Source organism: Chrysochloris asiatica, unplaced genomic scaffold (assembly GCF_000296735.1).
Source record: "Chrysochloris asiatica unplaced genomic scaffold, ChrAsi1.0 scaffold00055, whole genome shotgun sequence".
In the NCBI taxonomy this organism is placed as follows: Eukaryota; Metazoa; Chordata; class Mammalia; order Afrosoricida; family Chrysochloridae; genus Chrysochloris; species Chrysochloris asiatica.
The window spans coordinates 18,466,302-18,490,402 of record NW_006408573.1 but is presented as its reverse complement, the minus strand read 5'-3'; the positions used below and the strand labels follow the sequence as shown (position 1 = coordinate 18,490,402).

The window sequence follows — 24,101 nt, the reverse complement described above, 5'->3', positions numbered from 1 at the left end:
TTCTTGGATTATTTGCACAGCATACAGATTAAACAAGTATGGTAAAAGGACACAACCCTGGCACACAGCTTTCCTAATTTTAAACCATGTTACGTGGTCTATATACAGGTTCCTTGTGAGTATAATTGAGTGTGTAAAGCTCCCATTCTTCACAATTTTATCCTTAGTTTGTCATGATCCACACAGACTTTACAAAGTCAATAAAGCACAAATAAACATCTTTCTGATATTCTCTAGTTTCAGCAAGAGTCCTCTGATGTCAGCAACGATACCCTCACTACACTTCCTCTTCTGAATCTGCCTAGAATTTCTGGCATTTCTCTGCCATTTCCTAATTATCCTTAGCAAAATTTCACTTGCATGCAATTTCTGCATACTGTTGGGTCACTTCTCTTTGGAATGGGCCCAAATATGTTACTTTTCCAATCAATTGGCCGGGCAGCTGTCATCTAAATTTCTTGGCATAAACAAGTGAATGCCTCCAGTGCTGCATTAGTTTGTTGAAACATTTCAGTTTTATTCTGTCAATTCCTAGAGCCTTGTTCTCCACCAATGCTTTCAGTGCAGCATGGACTTCTTCCTTCAATACCATCAGTTCTTGATCATATGGTACCTCTTGAAATGATTGAACATCGACCAATTCTTTTTGGTATAATGACTCTGTGTATTCCTTCCATCTTCTTTTGATATTTCCTTAGTCATTCAGTATTTTGCCCTTAGAATCCTTCAATATTTCAGCCTGAGGTTTGAATTTTTTTCTTCAATCCTTTCAGGTTGAGAAGTGCTGAACATAAACCTTTTGGTTTTCTAATTTCAAGTCTTTTCACATTTCATTATAATACTTGACTTTGTCTTCTTGAGCCACTCAGAAATTTTCTGTTCAGTTCTTTTACTTCATTTCTTCCAGTTACTTTAGCTTCTCTACGTTTGAAAGTAAATTTCAGTCTCTTCTGACATACATTTGGGCCTTTTCTTTCTTTCCAGTCTTTTTAATGACCTTTTGCTTTCTTCATACATAATGTTCTTCTTGTCATTCAAAAACTCCTGTGGTCTTCAGTCACTAGTGTCTAATGCATCAAATCTGTTCTTGAGATGATCTCTAAATTCAGGTGGGATATATTCAAGGTCATATTTTGGCTCTTGTGGACTTGCTTTAATTTTCTTCAGCTTCAACCTGAACTTGCATATGAAAATTTATAATCTGTTCCACAGTCAGTCCCTGAACTTGTTTTGGTTGATGTTACTCATCTTCTCTATTATCTCTTCCCACAGATGTAGTCAATTTGATTCCTGTGTATTATATCTGGCGAGGGCCATTTATGTTGTTGAAAAGTATTTGTAGTGAATAAATCATTGGCCTTGCAAAAATCTATCATGTGATCTCCAGCATTTTTCTGTCACCAAGGCCATATTTTCCAACTACTGATCCTTCCGCTTTGTTTCCAACTTTCACATTCCAATCACCAGTAATTATCAACACATCTTGATTGCATGTTTGATTAACTTCAGACTGAAGAAGTTGGTAGAATTCTTCAATTTCATCACCACTGGCTTTAGTGGCTGGTGCATAAATTTAAATGATAGTAGTATTAACTGGTCTTCCTTGTTGTTGTTGTTGTTAGGTGCCATGAAGTCAGTTCTGACTCTTAGTAACCTGATGCACAACATAACAAAACACTGCCCAGTCTTGTGCCATTCTCACAATAGTTAAGCTTGAGCCCATTGCTACTGTCACTATGTCTATCCATCTCATTAGGATCTTCCTCTTTTACGATGACCCTCCACTTTACCAAGATGATATCCTACTCCAGAGACTGGTCCCTCCTGATAACATGTCCAAAGTATGAGAGACAAAGTTTTATCATCCTTGTAGGGAGCATTCTAGCTGCACTTCTTCCAACTCAGATTTCTTTGTTGTTCTAGCAGTCTGTGGTACTTTCAATATTCTTCTCCAACACCTGAACTCAAATGTATCAGTTCTTCTACAGTCTTCCTTATTGTCCAACTTTCACTTGCATATGAGGCTGTTAAAAACACCATGACTTGGGTCAGGTGCACCTTAGTCCTCAAACTGACAGCTTTGCTCTAGAACACTTCAAAGTTTTGTGCAGCAGATTTGCCTAATGCATTACATCTGATTTCTTGGCTGCTGCTTCCATGAGTGCTAATTGTATATTCAAGTAAAATGAAGTCTTTGACAACTCTAATCTTTTCTCCATTTATCATGATGTTATTCATTGGTCCAGTGGTGAGAATTTTATTTTCTTTACATTGAGATGTAATCCATACTTAAGGCTGTGGTCTTTGATCTTCCTTGTAGGCATATGGATATTACACTATCACAGCCAGCATTGTACTTCAAAATAGATCTTAAAATAAATAATTTTTGACAGTGAATAAAACACTATTTCTCTTCAGTTTGCCATTCAGGCATATGATTGTCTTTTGCAAAATGGCCAATGCCAGTCCATTTCAGCTCACTGATGCTGATGCCTAGGATATCAATCTTTATGTGTCTGTTTCTTTTTTGACAACTTCCAATTTCCTAGATTCATACCTTGCACATTCCACGTTCTAATTATTAATGGATGTTTACAGTTTTTCTTCTCATTTTGAGTTGTGCCCATTAGCAAATGAAGGTCTTGAAAGCTTCACTTCATCCTAGTCATTAAGGTCAACTCTACTTTAAGGAGGCAGCTCTTCCCCAGTTGTATTTTGAGTGCCTTCCAATGTGAGGGGCTCATCTTCTGTCACTATATCAGATAATGTTTTACTGCTATTCACAAGGTGGTTGTTAAGTGCCATCAAGTTGGTTCCAACTTACAGTGATCTTGTATAGGGTTTCTGAGTCCAATGCTGATCCTACAGCACCACAACGGAGTACCTCCTTCTTCCTAGTCTGTCTTAATCTGGAAGCTCTGCTGAAAAATATCCCTCATGAGTGACCCTACTGGTATGTAAACTACAGGTAACTTAGCTTCCAGCATCACAGCAGTACAAGAAGCCACCACTGTACAACAAAATGACAGATTAATAGTGATTCTGACTCATAGCAAGCCTGTATAGGGTTTCCAAGGCTGTAAATCTTTATGGAAGCAATAAGTTTCATTTTTCTCCCACTGAGGGGGGCTGGTGGGTTTGAATTATTGACCTTGTGGTTATCAGTGCAGTGCCTATTCCACAGTGCCACCAGCACTCCTAATTTTAATAATTTATTTAACCAATATATTAAAAAATTATCATTCCATTATATAATCAATTTTACTTATAATATTTCACATTCTATTTTCATCTAAATCTTTAAAACCCAGTTTGCTTTTTACCCTTACAGCATGTCTCAATTCACACTAATCATATTTCAAGTGCTCAGTAGCCACATTCAGCCAGTGGCTACCATATTGGTTGGCACAGATCTAAACTGTTTTAAACTGGTAGTGCTCCCCACTGTAGAATCCTTAAGATTCAACCGCCAACAATGGAAATGGAAGTTTGGTATTATCTGTAATATGGTAGGTTCTGTTGGAAAGTTCTACAGAATGAGCCAGCAAGCAAAATAAGATGGCACCCACATCCTCACTCCCCATCTTTCGTACCCACCTTCAGCCTTGATTATTATCTTGATCCTGATTGTAGCATGTATTCTTCTTCATTATTTCCTCTGATAAGGGCTGGCTTTAAATTTTCAGATTCTAAATTCATTGAACTCAAGGGGGAAAATCCTCCCCAAAAAGAAAAATATCACATAACAAATATTTCAAAGATGACAGTTCACATAACACATATTTACGTACCTACCCTATGCCAAGCACTAGAGATAAAGTATTGAATCACATAATGTTAGGTAGAATGATGAGAGAAAGCCTCAAAAAGTTCAAAATTCCTTTAGCTTTCAATTCTATTTTCCACAAACATTTGAAACCCCTCCTCACCACCCCCACCACCTCCTCTCTAAGTGTGCTATGAAGGGAAAATAGGGCAGAGTAAGGAAATAGCAATTGACTGAGGCTGGGGACACTGTTTACAGAATGGCAGACTCATTGACACAGTGCATTTGAGCACACACTTGAAGGAAGGACAAGCCATGCATATGTCTGGGAAAGAATGAGATTGGAGTGGCCAAGAGGAGGTATGAAATGAAAGAGAGAAGGAAATGCCAAAGGTAGGAGGAGAGATCTATGATAGTTGAGGTTTTGTGCCAATTTGGCTGGGCCTGGATTCTCAGCACTTTCACAGTTAAGATGTAATAATCACCTTCTTGATGAGATCTAATTTAATGTAATCACCCCAAAATGTTGATATGATCAGCCCTGATCTGACATAGTTATCCTATGTGTTGTAAATCCTCACTTCTATTATATTAATGAGTCTGGATGCAATTTACAGGATTAGGTTGTGTGATAGTTAAGGTTTTATGTCAACTTGACTGGCCAGGATTTTCAATGGTTTGCAGTTGAAATGCAGTGATCCTTATGTTGTTGTTGTTATCAAGTCAGTTCCAACTCATAGAGACCCTGTATAGGGTTTCCAAGGAGTGGCTGGTGAGTTTGAACCACCAACCTTGTGGCTAAAACCGCCCCTGTGGTTGAGCGCTTATCCTACAGCACCAACCAGGACTCCAGTTATTCCTATAATGTGATCTGATATGATATAATCAACCTTATGATGAGGTCTGCTATGAGCAGCCCATCAATTGAAAGGAAGTTTCCTCAGGGGTGTGACCCGCTTCCAATATATTAGACACTCAGGCAAAGCTTGCTTGCTCTCTACTGGGTCTGATTCTTGCATCTGACTCCAGTTCTATGGATTTGAGCCAGTGAACTACTTTTTTACCTGCTGATCTTCGAAGTCTTCAGAAGCCTGTTGGACCTGTCTGCCAGATGTGCTTGCCTGCCTGCAGTCTGACCTGCTGATCTTGGTTCATCTGACCCAAACTTGCAACTTGGAACTCTCCCACCTCTACAACTGTGTGAACCATTTCTTTGATAGAAACCTCTCTTTATATATATAAACTTCACTGGTTTTGTTTCTCTATAGAATCTAGCCTAAGTCAGGACAGGTTGTATTTGGAGTCAATCTCTTTTGAGATATAAAAGAGATTAAACTTGCAAGCAGAGCTCAGAGGGTTCTACTACCACCTGGGGTCCCTGCACTGTGAAGCTCCTAGATCCAGAGGAAGATTGAAGTCAAAACACATGGAGATCTCCAAGGAATGCTAGGCCTGCAGATGCTGAAAGGAGACAAGGACCTTTCTCCAGAGCCGATAGAAAGAGAAAGCCTGCTAGAGTCAGCACTCTAAATCTGGACTTCTAGCCTCCCAGACAAAGAGAATAAATGTGCTTGTTAAAGGCATCCATTTGCCATCTTTCTGTTACAGCAGCACTAGAGAACTAAGACAAGGTCAGAGGTGGTCAGGGGTCAGATATAGGCCACAGTGAGGATGTAGAATTTATTCTAAATATTATAGGCAGCTTTTGAACTTGTTTGGAGAAAAAAGTAAGATGATTACATTTTAGAACAACCATTGGACCTCAAGTTAGGCAATGGTTTCTTAGATAAAACATCAAAAGCACAAGCAACAACAAAAATAGATTAATTAAAACTTTTTGTTCTTCAAAGAACATCATCAAGATACTGAAAAGACAGCAACATGCAAGCCACCACAGACTCATTTCAAGGGTCTGTCCAATCAACTGGCCTAAAGTTGTTTTTAGAGTCTTGGTTCTACTTCCTAGTTCAGTGAGAAGTTCCTGGGGACTTAAAAGCTTGTAATTGGTCCCTATTTGAGCAGAAGAAGGAGACCCAGGAATCAGAAAAGAAAATAAACTGTAGCTCTAACAGCCTCCATAAACTACTACCTTCAGTGCTGTTAGACCAGAAGAATGGAATAGTTCCAGACTACCATTACTGAGTCCTGGTGTAGTGCTGTGGGTTAATGCGCCAGACTGCAAATCCATTTAAACTGCAAGGTCTGCGGTTCAAGCTCACCAGCTGCTCCTCGGAAACCCTACACAGGGTTGCTATGGGTCAGAATCAACTCGACAGCACTTAACAACAGCAACAAACCATTACTGAATGTTTTGATTAAGGAATGAATATATGGCTCCTAATTAAAGGGAAGAAAATGGTAGAACAGAATTTCAAATTCTTACAAAAACCAGACATATTAGACCCATAGTTAACTGGAAGAATTCCCAAATCTATTACATTGAGATGATCTCTTTTTTAAGTTTTTATTGTGAATTATGTGGGTTTACATGGGAGAACATCAATTTTACATTTACATCATCATATTTCGTTTCATTGCAATGATTACAATCCCCTCCATACATCATCAAATAACTAAAGGATACAGCCCACAGGCCCAGCCCCCCCACCCCAGCCGTCAGCACACAGCCCCTCTCCCTCCCTGAGTCCAGTGTCCCCAGCCGCTCCATCTGTCCATGCCGTCGTCGTCTCTGTCTCCATTCCTGGCATCACTGCCTCTCTGGGTAGGATGGTCCCAGGGACCTCCGCTCCTGGGCTGTAAAATCAATCACTTCCCTCCTTTTGTCAAAAAACATCTACCTTTAAATTTCTGACTCTCACAGTCAGTCCTGATGGCAATTACTCACTATTATACCACAAGAGTCTTATCCCCATTTCCTTTTTCCAGCCTGGTCCCAACAGATTGGAAACCATTCAGTGGAGATTCTACCTACCCTGCCCCATCTGGAACTAGGCTCCATCTTGAAAGTTTATAAGCCAGTCACTTCTTGCCTTTACAGGCCCCCCCTATTTTGGGTAGCCAATGTCTAAGTTGCCCATCCCTGTCAACCCTGTGTACCGATGGAGTGGGAGTGATCCTAGCTGTAAAGATTTGTTCCCTTTTTTGAACTACTACATCCAAAAGTATAGGTAAAGTTCATCAAATTGTAGCAGGTTACCTTTTTTTTTCCCCCTCTTCTTTCTTCTTCGGATCATCCAGCCATCGAAACCAGGTCAAGTGGGTACTATCTGCAAGTATGGGTGTTCTTGTGCATCTCCCCTCACTTCATATCAGCTTGATGCTTCACTCTCCACTCTAGTACTCTGTGGCCATGTCACTGCCTCTGGGCCCAGGAGTCCCCTGGTCTTGCCGTACTGCTGGCCATCAGGGTCTCCACCTGGGTTCACAGGAGTCTAATGAATGTGGCTGGTTTATTGCTGTTTTTTCCCCATCTTTCCCTAATCGGTGACCAATGTGGTCACCAGCCAGACCACATGCCTGCTCGTGTATTCCCCTTGAGTCTTAGTCTTGGAAGGGAGTCTGCTCTGAGGGGACCCGACCTCTTGCCTTGATGGCTCCTGGGAGAACAGCTTACTTGTTCTTGTAGTAATCAATCAGACTGCCATTATTGTTTCTGATTTTTTCCTGCCGGTCTTTCTTTCACGAAGTATCTTCTGTTCTTCTAGCCACTCCAGACTGGTCTACTTGTCCTTTCCAGTGGAAATTTCCCACCTCAGATGATTCTTGATGGGGTTTTGAATTTCACCTATGGTCTTATGCAATACAAAGGCTCCACAGGAAGCCTCTTTCACTGGGCAACTTCTAGCCCCCTTTAAGGTATTCCAATCAGTTATAGGCTGAAGACGGATTTACAAGCTTTCTATTGTGATGTTTGAGATGATCTTTAAGCCTTAAACTGACACTATCCTGTGAAGTCATCCTTAAACTAAACAGTTTAGTTCAAATAGTAAAGAATGCTCCCCTCGAGCAATGTGCTCTTTTCAAGAATTATCTGTATGAGATTAAATTGACAACAGCAACTCTAAAACAGAAGAGATTAGGGGACAGAGAGTCTAAATTAAAGGTGGTGAAACTATGGGTAGGAATGTCAATAATGGTGACACAATGCAAACAATGTAACCATTGTCTTTGACCTGTACACGTAGAAAATGTATGCATGTAATGGATGTATTTTTTTTATGTATATCATAAAAAATAAAAAGAAAGTGAAGAGTTTATTGCATAGTGCCTTCAGTCTTAAAGCCTTGCAATTTGTCATCAGAAACACACCAATTGGTCTCTATTTGCCTGGAACAACAAAGAAAGAAGAAGAATCAGGAATAGGATGGGGATATGGAATGTATGACTAATTGCCTCCATGAACAATGATCTCTTTTGTCGTTATTCCAGAAGAGCTGGATGGTACCTGGCTACAATTACTGGACATTTCGATCAAGGACTTTTAAAAGAACATTGATCAAAAAGAAAGAAATACAAAACAAATTTTAAATCCTCATGGAGTAGACTTTCTGGAGCCAAGAGGGCTAGATGAACCCCTGAAACTATTGTCCCAAGAAAATCTTTAAGACTTAAACCAAAAATATCCCTTGAAGTCTTTTTAAAACCAAACAACAGTTTAGGATAACTAGCAATAGATGTCTGCCTTGAGCCTGTGGGATCAGATTGACAACAGCAACTCAAAAGATTAGATAGGAATCTTGGGGGGCAGTGAGTTTATGTTAATGGGAAGGAACAACTCAGAAAAGGAGGGTGAGCATGGTTGCACAACTCAAGGAATGGAATCCATGTCACTGAATTCTACATGGAGAAACTGTGGAGTTGGTTTTGCTATGTGTATTGTAAACAACATCAACAATGAAATAATCTTTTTTTTAAGTGGAAAGACAGCCCACAAGACAGAAAAAATTATTTGCAAATCATACATCTGACAAGGAACTTGTATCCAGAATCTATGAAGAACTCAACAATAGAAGATAAATAACCCACTTAAACATTGACCAAGAATCTGAATAGCTATTTTTCGTAAGAAGATACACAAATGACCAATAAGCTACTCAACAACATTAGCCATCTGGAAAATGCAAATCAAAGCCACTCTGAGCTACCACTTCACACCCATTAGGATGGCTATTATAAAAGAGGCAAGCAATAATAGGTGTGGAGAAATTAGAAACTTCATATATTGCTGTAGGAAAGTAAAATAGTACAGCGCTTTTCAGAACAGTTCAGCAGTTTTCCTCAAAAAGCTAACCATATCATCCAGCAATTACATTCCTAGCTATATACTCAAGAGAAATGAAAACCTGTGTCCACACAAAAACTTGTGAATGGATGTTCATAGCAGTACTATTCATAAAAGTTTAAAATGTCCAACTAATGAATATATAAACAAAATGTAGTATATCCACACAACAGAATGCTATTCAATCATAAAAAGGAATGAAGTACTCATATAACCTACAACATAGATAAGCCTTAAAAACATCATGTTAAGTGAAAGAAGCCAAATACAAAAGGTCACATGGTATATGACTCTGTTTATGGAAAATATGTAAGGAGCTCTGGTAGCGTAGTGGTTACGAATCGGGCTGCGAGCCTTAAGGTCAGCGGTTCGAAACTACCAGCCGCTCTGCGGGAGAAAGATGAGGCTTTCTACTCCCGTAAAGATTTACACCCTCGGAAACCCTGTACAGGGTCGCTATGGGTCGGAACCGACTCGATGGCACTTAACAACAACAACAACATGGAAAATATGTAGAACAGGCAAATCCATAGAGACAGAAAGTGGATTGGTGGTTGCCCAGGGCTGAGGTGCGCAGTGGGCTGGAAGTGGGAGCAGGTCAGTGACTGCTAATAGGTACAATTTCTTTTAGAATCTTGTTCTGAGATTAGATTATGGTGATGTTTGCACAACGGTACAATGTAAATGGGTCAATTTTATGGTAAGTAAAATATATCTCAATAAAGCTGTTAAAAAAAGGGGGGGGGGTACTTCTGGCTGACACTAGACCAGGACTCAACAAACTACAAGCCATAGACCATATCCGGTTCACTACCTTTTCCATACAGCCCACAGGATAAGAATAGTTTTAACATTTTTAGATGGTGTTAAAACATCAAAAGAAGAAGGGTATTTTGTGACACAAAAATTATATGGAATTCAAATTTCCATAGTCATAAATAAAATTCCATACTCACAGCCATCCTATTTGGGACTGTGAAACACAAAGTCAGCAGTTCACACCCATTAGCTGCTCCTTGAAAACTCTACACAATGTCACTGTGACTCAGAATTGACTCAGAGGCACTTAAACAACAATGGCTGCTTTTGCACTTCAACAGCAAAGTTGAGTCACTGCAACAGAGACTGTATGGACTGCAAAGCTCAAACTATTTGCTGTCTGACCCTTTATAGAAAGCATTTGCTGACCATTGGCCTAGACTTGAGTGGGGCAAAGGAAGAAACAGGGGGACCAGGTAGGTGATTCCTAGCCTAGACCATGCAGATGAATAATAGTGACAATAATGTGGTAGTATTGGAGTTAGAAAAGTTTAGATTCTGGCTATATCTTGATGGTAGAACTGGCAAGATTTGCTGATGTCTTCTATAAATGCAGGTTTCTGAGGGTTTATAAGATTACGGGGGAAAAACCAGGAGTTAAGTTCTGGAGTCTCAAATTTAGGGAGGCAATGTAAAAGGTGCTATTTGGCATCCAGGTAGATAGCAAGGAACTGAAAATCATAGAAGCAGTCAAGTCCAGAGATATAAATCTGGGAGTCATCAAAGCCCAGATGCTTTGGTTGTCATATATTGTTTATAGAGGGAAAACAAAGTAGTTAGTGGTAGTTATTGTTGTTAAGACTCAGGGTTTCCAAGGAGCATCTGGAGGGTTTGAATTGCCAACCTTGTGGTTCACAGTCCAGTGCTGACCCTACATTGCCACATCAGGAGTCTAGTTAGTATAAGTCTGTACATTAATTTTTCAGTGCTTCCTGGAACTTGCTGCATAATTTGGGTATGCCCTTTTGCCTGCATATAAACTGCTTCAAGCCTTTCACATACTTTCAGCCTGGTTGAGAGTCACAGCTGCCACTGCAGAGTACAACATTCCCTTCAGGGTCACTCATGAGGGCTTTATGGCAAACTATTGATTTCCTTTTTACCTGCCCTTTGAAGTTTACTGAGGGCATAGCTCTTGATAGTACATGTTACCTCTGTTTTATGTTCCATCGCCTTCTGGGGACTTCCAAGTTTGAAACATTAAATTGTTTAACTTGTGAGCATCCTTCTATCAGCAAGCAACCCAAATACGCCTGCATTTCTTGTGTTCTGGGGAACCAGGGAGTTTTTACGTTATCACACAAATGATGCTTGTAAGAAACTAGATCAGTGGCAGTCTCACATTTCCTATTACTCACAATGTGAGAACAGATTACAACTGTGATCTTGGAAAGCAAGGGGATTACATATGCTGAAGATATTTACTCCAGTAATGTAGCTTATCTGTGAGTCTGGGTAAGTGGACGACTCAAAGGTAAACCCCTTGGCATGGATGGAATCAGAGGTCCTCACAGTCCAGCCCATCTGTTTTTCCAGGCTCAGATTCCAACATACACACCTTTTCACTTGCTGTTACCACTTCCTCAAATGATCCCCCTTCAAGATTTAACCTAAATGTAGCCCATGGGAAGACCTGCCTGACATTTCCAGGCAGAATTTTCATCTCTCTGCTTTATAACAGAATGAATGCCCCTACTATACCATTGCTGACTCTGCTGGGATCAGTTGTTCAGATTATTTCTCTCTCATCAGACGGTGTTCCTTTCATGTTTACATCCTGAGCACCTCTCCCAACTCCCAGCCTTAGCTATTGTTAAGTGCCATCAAGTTGGTTCTGACTCATGGCAACCCTGTGTAGGGGGTCCAAGGAATGAATGGTGGGTTTGGACCACCAATCTTATGGTTAGCAGTCCAATGCTTATCTTACAGCACCATACCAGGACTCGAACACTCAGTCTGTAATAGGTGTTTAATAAACACGTGCTGAGACCACATTGAATCGTGTACCCAAGATGGCATGTGAAAGCGGAATCAGCGGAGCTGGAGGACAGGCTTGAGGCACCAATAACTGTGTCATATTTTGGCTGCTTTGGCTGCTAATAGCTGTCTGCACATCCTTTTGTTCAGTTAGCTTCCCTTCCCTTAACCGTCAACGTGTGATGGTCATCACCCTCCTTGTCTTTATAAGACAGTTGGGTATTTGCAAGCTCCTTTGCCATCATAACCCTTCCAAAAGCCCACATCCAGAGCATAAGGCAGCTCTGAGAACTGCTGCTCTTTGGAAACCCTTCATTAAGTCCCAAAGCTCTGCCAGCAGAGTGCATTTGTCAGCCATCACTTGGCAGCCATACACACACATACACACACACGCCTCCGCACCTTCAGTTTTACATTGCTTCTGATCGACATATTTTCTTCACCACTATCTAGGCCAAAAGCGACATTAGTTGTCCTTGTGATAGCATTTAGTTATCTGAATTCAGGTCTGTATTTTTCTAAAAATATCCTCTTATTACAAACTTACCAGGTCATCACATATGAAAAGTTCTAGATGCTATATTTAGGCAGATAGAAAAGGAATTGAAGTCTGCCCTTTAAAAAAAAAAATTGTTGAATTTGCAAATTAAAGAAAAAAAACCAGTCACCGATTCTGCGGCAACTTGAGGCAGCAAGAACAAAGGGCAACTGGAAACTCAGGCTCTGGGGTGCTAGTCACTCACACCATTCACTCATTCACTCATACATACAACAAAAATGTATTGGGATCACTCTGAGTGCTGCAAGCACAGCAGAGAACAAAACAGTCAAAGGCCTTCCCTCTTGGAGATTCTATCTATCAGGGGAGCTGGGCAGACCGTAAATAAATAAACAGGTGCTCTTGAGAACAAGAAAGTTGGGTGTGGAATGCTCTCTGTAGATTCTTGCACACCCAAATGGCCTCCTGTGAGTGATGAGCCTTTTTTTCTGGAAGTCAGAACAAAGGTTGGGTGAAAGAGTTAAGAAAACAACCTCATAGAGGCTCCTGGACCTAGAACGTGACTAATGCCTTAGAGCAGCATGACTTGACTGGCAGGGATTACACTACTCATATTGCTTGTGGCTTTATTTGTTTTACTTTTTTCTGTTTAAAGGTTTGTCAAGCTTACCTTTCTGGGGGGAAATGGTGCTTGCTCATACTTTGCTTTAGTGGAATCAGCAGGAAATGGATATTTTCTTTCTGCAAAAAAAGCTCAATCTCCCCTCAACTAGCATACCTCCTCTCAAGCTACTTGAACCGTTGTTATTGATCCACCCCCAAGGACACACTGGTGCCAAATGGCACTTTGAAACCAGGCACCCTGGAACATCCTCAGACAGGTTGTTCTCCTGGGTTGGGATTTCCCACCCCACAACTAGCCCAGGGTGGTTCCAGGGCACCTCTGTTTCTTCCACTGAGACAGAATCATGGGGGTTGAATGTGCAGGTGAAGGAAGCAATAGGTTTGAGTTCCTGTGGTGCTGTCAGGCTCAATACTGGCCTGGAATGATATGCTGTCTCCTACAGGCTCTCCCTGTCTCACTGTCTTTTCCTGCCTCTTCACCCAATGTCTTCTGTCTATCACCAACTTGTACCCAGGCCAGGCCCTTTCTTCTTGTCTCTCTCACCTCCTTGGTCCCTGCCCCTCTCCACCTCAGATCTTCCCTCTGGATTCCCTAGAACCACTGTCTTCACTGCCATCTAAACTCTGCGCTCTGCCCATTGTTATCCTGACTTTTCCTGTCAGCATCTTTCTCAACTTCACCAGCTCCCTCTTAGGCTTCTTCTGTATCTCTCTTTGCTTTGCTTTCCAGCCATCCCAGCCCTCCAGACCTCCATTTTCATGCATCAGCCCAGCCACTCCCTCCTCCTAGGAGCCTCAATGAAGAGGAGGAGGACAGGCCTGAAACTAAGCCAGAGGCCCCAACTGAGAAGTGTGCAGAGTTCTGTGAGACCAAAGGGGGAGGATAACTCTGGCTGGAGGACGCTCCAGACAGAGAAAGGAGGAGAGGACTATTCTGGGTATAGTTAAAGAATACATCCAAGAGTTTAATGTCACGCTGATTGTAGGGCATGGAGCAGGGAGAGAATAGGGAAGGTAAGGCTGGAAGAGAAAAGAAATGAACACTTATATTATTTCCTTTGAGTTTTACAACACCTTCCAGATTTTATTATCATTCCACTGAAAGCCTTATGGATCACAATGGTCTGATCTGCAACCGATTATGAGGATGGCACAGGAACAGGCAGTGTTTCCTTCCATTGTGTATGGGGTTGTCATGACAGCAGCTAACAACAACAACACTTTCATGTGAGGAGCCTGAGGCTTGGAGAGGTTAAGTGATCATGAACATGGGAGCCAGCAGGCAAGTAGGAGCAGCAAGGAGCATGGGCTCTGGAATCCTGAATTCCATTCCCAGCTTCTCCATTTACTTGGGATACTAAGTACTCCCTCTTGCCCTGTGCCTTGTTTTCCCATTGTTAAAAGACAACTAGCACAACCTACTTTGTGAGCAGGGTGTGTTAGAAGGATTCAGTTTAAAAGTGGACAATAAATGTTAGCTCTTAAGTGGCAAAGTCAAGATTCAAACCCGGTCTGTCTATTCATGGCCCTTGTCGCTTGCTGCATCTGTCAATTGCTAAGAAGAGTTTGGATCTGATCTTGTAAGTAATAAGGAGGACTGAAATGGTTTAAGCTGGGGAGTGATTTGAACTCATTTATTTATTTGAAAGATCACTGTGTAAGTGGCTGGGGGCAGGAAGACCAGGACTGGGGGAAGAAAAGGAGAGAGAGGGGAGCATGGAGAGTCAGGAGTGGGAGTCAGAGGACTTGATGGCTGATTGGGTGGTGATGGTGCGTGAATAAGAATCAAATCATTGTCCCTGGGTGGTGTGGCTGATTAAAGGCTTAGCTGCTAACCAAAAGGGTGTTGGTTCAAGTCTACCTAGAGGCACTTCAGAAGAAAGGCCTGGAAATCTACTTCTGGAAAAATCAGTCACTGAAAACTCTATGGAGTACAGTTGTACTATGACATACATGGGGTTATCATGAGTGGGAATCACCTCAGCAGTGACTGGTTTCATTATTTTTAAAACCTCATTCCTGCTTTAAATCCTTCAGTGACTTGCCTTAACCAGGGAGTATTATCAAAACTTCTTGGCCTCACTTACTAGGACCCTTTACTCTCTGACTTTTATTTACTACTTCTTTAGCTGGGGAACTCCTGGTGTGGCACTGTAGGATCAACTCTGGACTGCAAACCACAAAGCCAGGTATTCCTCAGAAACCCTATAGGGGGTCGCTATAGGGTTTGTTAAGTCAGAACTGACTCAATGGCACTTAACAACAACAGCACTCTAGCTGGTGTAGTGCTGTAGGATAAGCACTGGACTGCTAATTGCAAGGTTGGTGGTTCAATCCCACCAGTCACTCCTTGGAAACCCTATACAGGTTCTCGATGAGTTGGATCTGGTCCATGGCACTTAAAACAACAATAACAGCTTTGTCTCAGACCACCTCACTCTCTTAACTCCAGTTACCTTTAACGAGCAAGACAGCCACCTCCTCCCTACCCATTCCTGTCCCAACTGCGCACAATCATGTTTTCCTTCCTTTGTTCCACTTCTCAGCACTAACACTGCCAGCCTCTTATCCTCCGTCTAACTCAATTAGCTTGCCCACCCACTGGTGCAGAATCTGTTCATGCCTCTCTGTCACCTTTCTGACATCTCCTTGTTATTCCTTCTTCCAGAAACCCATCTCTCGCCAATTTCCCTCTTCAGGATTGCTGCCAGCTTGACACAGAAATTAAAGTTGTATTCATCCTCAGCAAAGAGGAACAAGGACACTGGGTTCTCTTTCAAAGGTTGGGGAAAGAAACCCCAGGGTTTCTGGAGGCCAAGGAACTCCATCACAGACACTGACTGGCTCTTATCTCAGTGTACTAAAAACTTTTGGCTTTCATATCTTTATTTCCTCCCAAGCTGAGTGCTCTTTGACTCCAGGCACCATGTCTGATTGTGGCCCTGGAGACACAATAAATATTTCTCCAAGGAATAAATGACAGTCTCTCTTCTGGTGTCTCACGCACACACTATTACCCCCCACTGCCCATGGCCCCTGGAAAGTGTCCCCCTCCTCCATTGTCTAGTCCTCTCCTGAGCCTATCAAACTTCCAAGTAGGGAAGAGTCTCATACTCTCTCGCTGGTCCTCCTCCTTTTGCATATCTTGAGCAATTACGTGATTGCAGTTTATAGCTCTGACCACCAGAGGGCTCTTCACATAGCCCTAGATTCCTATAAGCAGCCTCACAAGGGCTTCATCTGTGTTGTTGTTGTTGTAATGTGCCGTGGAGTTGGTTCCGACTCATAGCGACCCTACACAGGGTTTCCGAGGCTGTAAATCTTTATGGGAGCAGACCGCCTCATCTTTCTCCCACAGAACCGCTGATAGTTTCAAACTGCTGACCTTGCGACTCCCAGGCTGATTCATAACCACTACGCTACATCTGTGTAGCTAGAAGCAAAAGCAGGCTCTTTAAGTCCGTTTCATATTGGATTGAAGATGGTCTGTTCATACAAGACTCTTAAAGAAGAAAGTTGGTCATATGATGACTATAAAGGACCACTTTGACTGCTCTACGAAAAACTTTCTTGGGAAAATCCAATTTTCTTCTAGAATTTTTGTTGTTGTTAAGTGACGTCGAGTTGGTTCTGACCCATAACCACCCTGTAAAGGGTTTCCAAGGAGTGGTGAATGAGCTTGAACTGCCTACCTTGCTGTTCAAACTGACATTGCAGTCCAGCACATTAACCCACAACGTCACACCAGGACTCCTTCTAGACTAGGAACAGAAAATATGGGCTTGGTATTATGGTATTTTGTACCTCAGCAGGGCTTTTGAAGGGAGGATGTGTCCCCAAATGAGGACAGCATGCAGAACCCCAGTCCACTCTGCCATGGGCTTCAGCCTGCCTAGTTGGGGTGCTCCACTCCAACCTCACCACACCCTGGACACTTGCCCCTTCAAACCTGAGGAGTCCAGGATTGGGAGGCGAAAGACTTCTTGGGCAAGTCACATATCCTCTAACTTCAACTGCCTTATCAGTAAATGGGAATGCAAACCCTCAGCATCTGTCTCACAGAGTGTGTCAGGATAAACAGATAGACATGCACCCATATAAGACACTTTTATTACGCTCTTGTTTCCCTACTTAGACCACGTTCCAGAATTTGAGGGAACAATAGGCAGATAGCAACAATAATAACCGGCCCAGAGTATTTTTGAACCCTTGAGGGGAAATGAAAGCAGAAAATAGTCCAATTTTTAATGATTAAATGTAAATTGTTCTTCAGCTGGCATAGATAAATAACTATAACTCAATGTAAAATTATAACCCTAAGAAAATCAGGAGATTATTACTGATAAATGCAGTGCAGCCACTGTGAAAGCAGTCTGGTAGCTCCTCTGAAAGTTAAATAGAACTGCCATAAGACCCCTCCACTTCACGCCAACATAAATACTCAGAAAACTGAGCGTAGGCTCAAACAGAGCTTTGCACACCAATGTTCATTGCAGCACTATTTCCACCAAAAAAAGTGGAGAACTCCCAACTGCCCATCAACAGATGAATAAATAAAATGTGGCATGTCTTTACAATGGAATAGAATTCTATCATAGAAAGGAGTGGAGTGATTACCCATGCTACAAAATGAATGAACCTTAAGAACAGTATGCTAAATGAAAGAAATGAGGCACAAAAGTCCATAGCTAGAATAGGCAAGACAAATACATACAAATACTTAAGAGACAGAAAGTAGATAAGTAGTTACCATGGGCTGGGAAACGGATGTTACTGTGTACTATGTGTAGAGCTTCTATGTGGGGTGATGAAAAAGTTTGGAAACAAATAGCAGTGATGGTTGCATATTAAGAGCTTGATTAATGCCATTGGACTGCAAATGGTTAAAATGGCAAATTTCGTGTTGTGTATATTTTACCAAAATAAAAATAATCTGAGAGGAGCGGTCATTGGGATTTTGAATATTATTAGCATTATTAGTATTAACCTAAATTTTATGCATTTTTTTGTAATTGACTCAATTTATTTCAAGACTCTACCAAAGTAAGTTACGTACTCTTTTTCCTGATATTTAACCCTAAAACTAGTAGTTACTTGGTTTTGACTTTTCAAGGCAATAACCTTCTTTATCTGACAGACTCTAGATAATCTGAAAGAAGGGAAACACCATCTACGTGTGCGGCCTGCAGACATACCTGTTGCTGAGAGAGCATCTTTGAACTACTGGCGTACGTGGAAATGTATCAGCAAACCCTCAGAATTTCCTATAAAAAGCCCAGCCTTCACAGGTACAGCCAGGGACAAGCTGGCTCTTCCTGAAGCCTATGCCAGCTTCCTTCTCTACACCCCAACAGAATGCTTACCATCCATCGAGCACCCTGACTTCTGGGTGATTCCTGGGTATCCCTCTACTGTTCTTCTATTGCCTTTGATCTAGTACTCATCCATAAACCATTTCCCACTGGAACTCAACATTCTCTTCCACATTCATTTGTCTGCATCCTGGCTTTGCTTGGACAAGGCTGGGCTGCACTCCACCCCCTCCCAAAAGTCAAAGAATTCCACCATCCTTTCAAGTCATCTCTCACCATCACGCAAGGAATGCCCCCAAATGATCACTGTCTGATGGGGCCTTGTAGCATAGACTGACTTACGTGGGGCACCAGAGCAGGCATTTGTGATTATTGATGGATTTTGAGCTTCTAGTAGAATTTAAAACATCTGTTTCATCTCCAGGTCACAGTGGTTGGTTTAATAAATTACAAAGAACCACATGACTAGCCAATATGAATTAAATAACTTAAGTCCATGAGCCAGAATGTCACTGTATGCTCCACTGTCCTTCACTGTCTACAGAAAAAAGAAATTTCTGTGCCCCCCTGTCAAACTTCACTGCTACATCTGAAGAGAGAGGGGGGAAGGAGGTACCTTACAGGGCCCACCTCCCGGGTGGTCTCTCAGTTTCCTCTGGGAGCCCTGTGTCAGGAAAGAGCCCTGCTGGCCTCAGAGCCCTGACCTTTGGGAGGGGGTGACACCCGTCTGCATATTTTTCTCCAGGCCTACATGACAAGGCACCTTTGGGACTCATGGACACACCTCTGTTAGACACAGAAGAAGAAGTCCACTACTGCTTCCTGCCCCTGAACCTGGTGGCTAAGTACCCGAGCCTGGTGACTGAAGACAACCTGCTCTGGCTGGCTGACACCGTGGCCCTGATAGAGTGTGAGGGCAGTGACTTCCGCTTCATTGGTGATTGTTCTGTCCTTGTGGGCGCAGGGTGCTGGGGACAGTGGGAATATAGGGCCCAACCCACTCCCACCACAAACCCCACAGAAGCCCAGTTTGATGGTCAGGGCCTCTGAGGTGCTAGAGGCCTTCCAGGAACCAGGTAGGTGCCCAGTGTGGCTCCCACTAGCCTACCTTACTCCCTCTTTCATTTGGAAAGGCCTGAGAATAAGGAGACACTGGAACCTATTTGAAGACCACAGGAGTTGGTGCAAAAGGCAGGGCCCTGAGCTAGACTCCCAACTCAGTTTCTCTTCTGCCCTTATGCATCCAAGTGACCTTCAGGTCTCAGTTCTTCTCACCACAAAATGAGGAAATAGGATTATTTCAAAGGATGGTCCCTATCTGCTCACACTTGCCCTAAATCCGGAATAAAAGAGAATGAGAACTCTGTGGGATCGTCATAGGTTTGTCCTGCTAGAGCTAATGACCTAAGGAGGAATGAGATTTTGAACGCTGGACAGACGGTAGCCTTCCTCCCTCCACTGAGTGCCCCTGTTGGGGATGTGAACTGAATGGTCCCTGATTCTAAGTTGCTGCTGCTGCCCAGATGCAGCCAGTACTCAAGTTGCACTAGGGCCCCAAATGCCTGGAACTCCAGACATTCATGCTCATAGTCACTTAGGTTGTCCACGATGGACTTCTGAATCTCCAAGCTGATTCCCACAGGACGTTAGCAATGGCTCCGTTGCTGCCTCCGACAGTGCAATTCAGGCAAGGACAAACTGCAAGTGCCACCTGCCAGCCCAGGCTCGGCCAGTCCCCTCCTTTTTAAGTGGTGAGACAACTCCCTCTTTTGGGATGACCTTGCTCTTGGGTGGTCAAGGCTCACAGGGTAAGTTTTGGGGCCAGTGTCTCAACCATGAGGACCTAGTTTGGAAGCCCCATGAGAGACCACACCCATGGACTCAGACACAGGTGAGCAAAGTAATGTGGGGTCTTTCTCCTGGAGTCCCATAGAGTCCTAAAGCTAACCTAACCAAGTATGTTTAGAAATTGTTTCAGAACCAAGAGAACCTAGGACAATTTGCAGCACCAGAACTCCTGGCAAAAGTCTGGCACTATGGTTCAATTAGAAGTAACTTCTTTAACTCATTTTGTTTCCACTTTGCCTTTCAAGTGAATTTTCTCCGCTCTCAGAAGATTTTCCTACCAGATAATTTCTCCACCATAGATGTGTTAGAAGCAGAAGTGGAAATTCTGGAAATTCCTGAGCTTACTGAAGCCATAAGGTTGTACCGCATGAACATGGGTATGTCCCCCAGAGGAACCTTGCCCTTGACATTCTGAGGTAATCTGGGTTCAAGATTAAAAAAAAAAGCCAAGAACAAATATCTCCCTTTCCACAGCCACTCTGGGCTTTGGGTGGCAGTGAGAGAAGCTAGTGTTTGGACTGAACCAGACTCCAAGAAGATGCATTCATGCCCTCCCTATGTCTGCACAGCCTTCCCACTGAGGTCAGGGGGCTTCCAGTCCACTGGGGCTTGTCGGGAGTCCAGCCCAGCCCAGGAGGAGGCTGACCTGGGTGGAAAATCAGGCCGGAATGTCCTCAAGAGAGAGGCTGGGCTCATGGGTAGGCTTCCCAGGGCAGAGGCATACGGTCAGCCCTGTACGAAGAACAGAGGAAATTCTTGGCAAATTCCCTGCCAGCACTTCAGTTATGCCACCCTACCCCCAGATTCTCTTATCCCCGCACCCCACAAGCCCTGGCTGTTGTTCCTGACACTTCCTGGTCTGGTCCCGGCCTTCATGTTCCAACTTGCCTCTCCCCTCTCATGTGTGACTTGCCTTTTATCATCCAGCCCCTGATGACATGGTGGGTTAGGTATTGGGCTGTTAATCTCAATATCAGCAGTTCAAACCCTTCAGCTAATCCACGGGAGAATGATGAAGCTGTCTGCTCCTGTAAAAAAGATTTACAATCTCAGAAATCTTACATAGGGTCACTGTGAGTCTGAATAGACTCCATGCTGTGGTTTTTTGAGGGATTTTGCATATCCACGGTTTTCCATGTGCCCTCCTGAGAATGTTTGGTCTCTTACCTGTGAAGCTTGGCCTGCACACTAGAGGACACTACAGGCAGAAGGGACCTTAGATAACACTCTTCCGGACACAATTGGAACCCCTATCCTATTTGCAAGGGATGATACCATCCTTCAGCAGGTCTGACCTAGGGTTTTACAATCCACTTAAGGGAATAGGAGTCCAGACACCTCCCCCAGTGGCTTCTGTTCCTCCAATAACATGGGTTGTTGTAAAGGGGGGGGGGGGGATCAAAGTGAAGATGAAATGGAACCGTGTTGTAAGCCATGCATCACTCCCCAAACACAAAGCATGCTTTCACCTCTCTACAGCACCATGGCTGAGGGTGACAGCTCTGGTAGCCTTGGAGATGCATCAAGCTGACCTCTAGTCTCAACTCTGCCTGTGATAAACTTTGCGGTTTGGAGCAAAGTTTTTAATTAGCCTCTTTGGTCACAGTTTCTTCATCTGTGAACCAAGAGCAGCACTGACCTCTTAGGTTGCTCTGAAACTCATGCAGCAATTTGGCGGCTCTGTAAGGCAGGGCCCAGGAGGATGCTGTGATATTTTCTGTGGTCCTGCCCCTCAATCCAGCATCCAAAATGTTCAACCTGGAAGTCACACAATACCCTATATATGGGGATGGGGTGGGGGGAGGGGGGAGTCTGCCCAAGAGGGTCCCAATAGGGCCTGGAAGTTTGGAAGGATGATTCTGTGCTGTGGTTGTTCACTTTAACCATGAATTTTTACAGCAGCATCTGGAGCTGAGGGTGATTCCTGCAGAGGTGGAGGCCTGGCAGCTCCTATACTGACACTCCTGAAATGTAGATTTAGTGAGAGAGTAAATGAGTCCTCCTCCAAAAGTAAAGTTTTGACCTCTAAACAAAAATTATACTGATCTTGAAAAGGTCCATATTTCAGCTGTGCAAGAAAATAATTTCCTCCCATAACCTCCTTGTACAGCATACAGCAACAGTAACAGCAAAGCCCTATAAAGGAGCCCTGGTGGCAGTGTGGGTAGGGCATTGGGCTGCTAACTACATGGCTGACAGTTCAAACTCAACAGCCACTCTGCAGAAGAAAGATGAGGCTGTCTGCTTCTGTAAAGATTTACGGTCTCAGAAATCCTATATAGGGTCACTGGGAGTCAAAATCATCCCAGTAGTAATGGGTTTGTTTTAAGCTATTTACTACTAAGTTAAGGACTCCTGGTGTGATGCTGTAGGATCAGCACTGGACTGCGAACCACAAGGTCAGCAGTTCAAACCCACCAGCTATTCCTCAGAAACCCTGTACAGCCTCGCTATGAGTCGGAACCGACTCAATGGCACGTAACAACAAGTACTAATTCAAGATCCAAGCTTCCACAATAGCTATGTCCTTCGTGGGTGCCTAGGAATCACCCCCTTTCTCCTGGCACAGGTAGCTGTTCGCGGACCTCCTGCCCTCCCTCAAGCCCTGGGAAGGGGAGTCGCGCAGCTGGCCTGGATTGCGTGAAGCCCCTGTATGTGATGGCGCTGGGTCTGCTCGTCAAATACCCAGACTCCGCGCTGGGACAGCTACGCATCGAGAGCACGCTGGATGGCAGCAGACTGTACATCACGGGGAATGGGGTCCTTTTCCAGCATGTCAAGTAAGGCCCTCCTTAGACAACAGCTCAGTCCCACCAGGCAGCTGTGCATTTCTCTAGGGAACAACCCGGGGCCTTTTCCCACCAGCCAACAGGAAGCAGTGCTGTTTGGGGCAAGCCCATTATTCTAGCCACTCCCCCCACCACTATCACCAAGGGGTTAGGACCTCAGAGGACCCGGCTAGTGCCAATGGAGTCACAAATGTCCTCCAGGTTCAGAAGAATATTTCAAATTTCTGTTCTCTGCAATCCAGTTCCCTGGTTCTAGGCCTGGTGTAGCACTGTAGGGTAAGCACTGCAAGGTTGGTTTGAGCCGCAAGGCTAGCAGCTCAAGCCCACAAGGCATTCCTTGGAAGTCCTATACAGGGTCTCTATGAGTCAGAACCAACTTGGCAGCCCTTAGCAACAACAAGAAACCAGACTCTAGGTCTGAGGGGGCCAGGCCATCACCTCAAAGTGCTGGGTACCCTTCCCCATGCTAATGGGGGATGTGGATCCCCTACACCCATCCTTGGGGTGTTGCCTGAATGTACAGAGGCCAGAATCAGGGAAGACATCCCAGAGGAGGTGATACCTGTGCCCTTGCCTTGAGTGATGAGTGGTGAACGTTCCATGAATGCAGAACATGTTTCCCAACCCCCTTTTATAGATGAGCAAGTTAAGGTATGGAACAGTGGAACAGCTCTCCTCGGGTCACAAAGTACATTGGGGCCAGCATTCAACATAGAAATGGGGTTTTCTGGACCCCTGAGGGGAGGGTTAGCCATTTGACCACTGTCTTGCCCCAAGACTGTCAGTTTGACTTCACATAGAGATTGGGTAGCTCCAAATGTTTCTTCATCCTCTTCTGTTCAGAAAGTATCAATAGGAAAGTAAATGCACCCTGGTCTCTGCAAGGGACCATTTATCCCTCTTCTTCTGAGGGTCATTTGGTCTATTTTTGGTGGAATTCCTAGTCTGAGGCCCCTCTCTTTGGTGGGTTCAGCACACAACTGGCTGGGGAGCCTAGACAGTCCAGGAGAATGCTGGGAAGGACAGTGCAGGGAGGAGAGACTGTGCTGTAACATGCCCCACAACACCTGTCTCACAGTGAGGTCCCCTAACTGATAACGTGCCTTCAGAAGAGGATTCAAGAAGAAGGTTGATGTTCAGATCCTCAGCCTCCTTCCTGGGCACACAGGGTGTTAATAATCTTCCAGACCACAGCAGAATGCCCCAGAGCAACCGAGGTGTCGGG

The 24,101-nt window shown here is 43.6% G+C and overlaps 1 protein-coding gene across 1 annotated transcript in view; it reads left to right on the top strand.

Moving 5' to 3' along the window:
• Nucleotides 1-24,101, top strand: part of KCTD19 (potassium channel tetramerization domain containing 19) — a 35,026-nt gene that overhangs the window by 3,475 nt on the left and 7,450 nt on the right. The window contains exons 2-5 of the mRNA XM_006863609.1: nucleotides 18,065-18,215; nucleotides 18,985-19,176; nucleotides 20,333-20,464; nucleotides 22,657-22,867. Of these exons, the coding sequence (XP_006863671.1) occupies nucleotides 18,065-18,215; nucleotides 18,985-19,176; nucleotides 20,333-20,464; nucleotides 22,657-22,867 (686 nt within the window). The remainder of the gene's footprint in view (nucleotides 1-18,064; nucleotides 18,216-18,984; nucleotides 19,177-20,332; nucleotides 20,465-22,656; nucleotides 22,868-24,101) is intronic.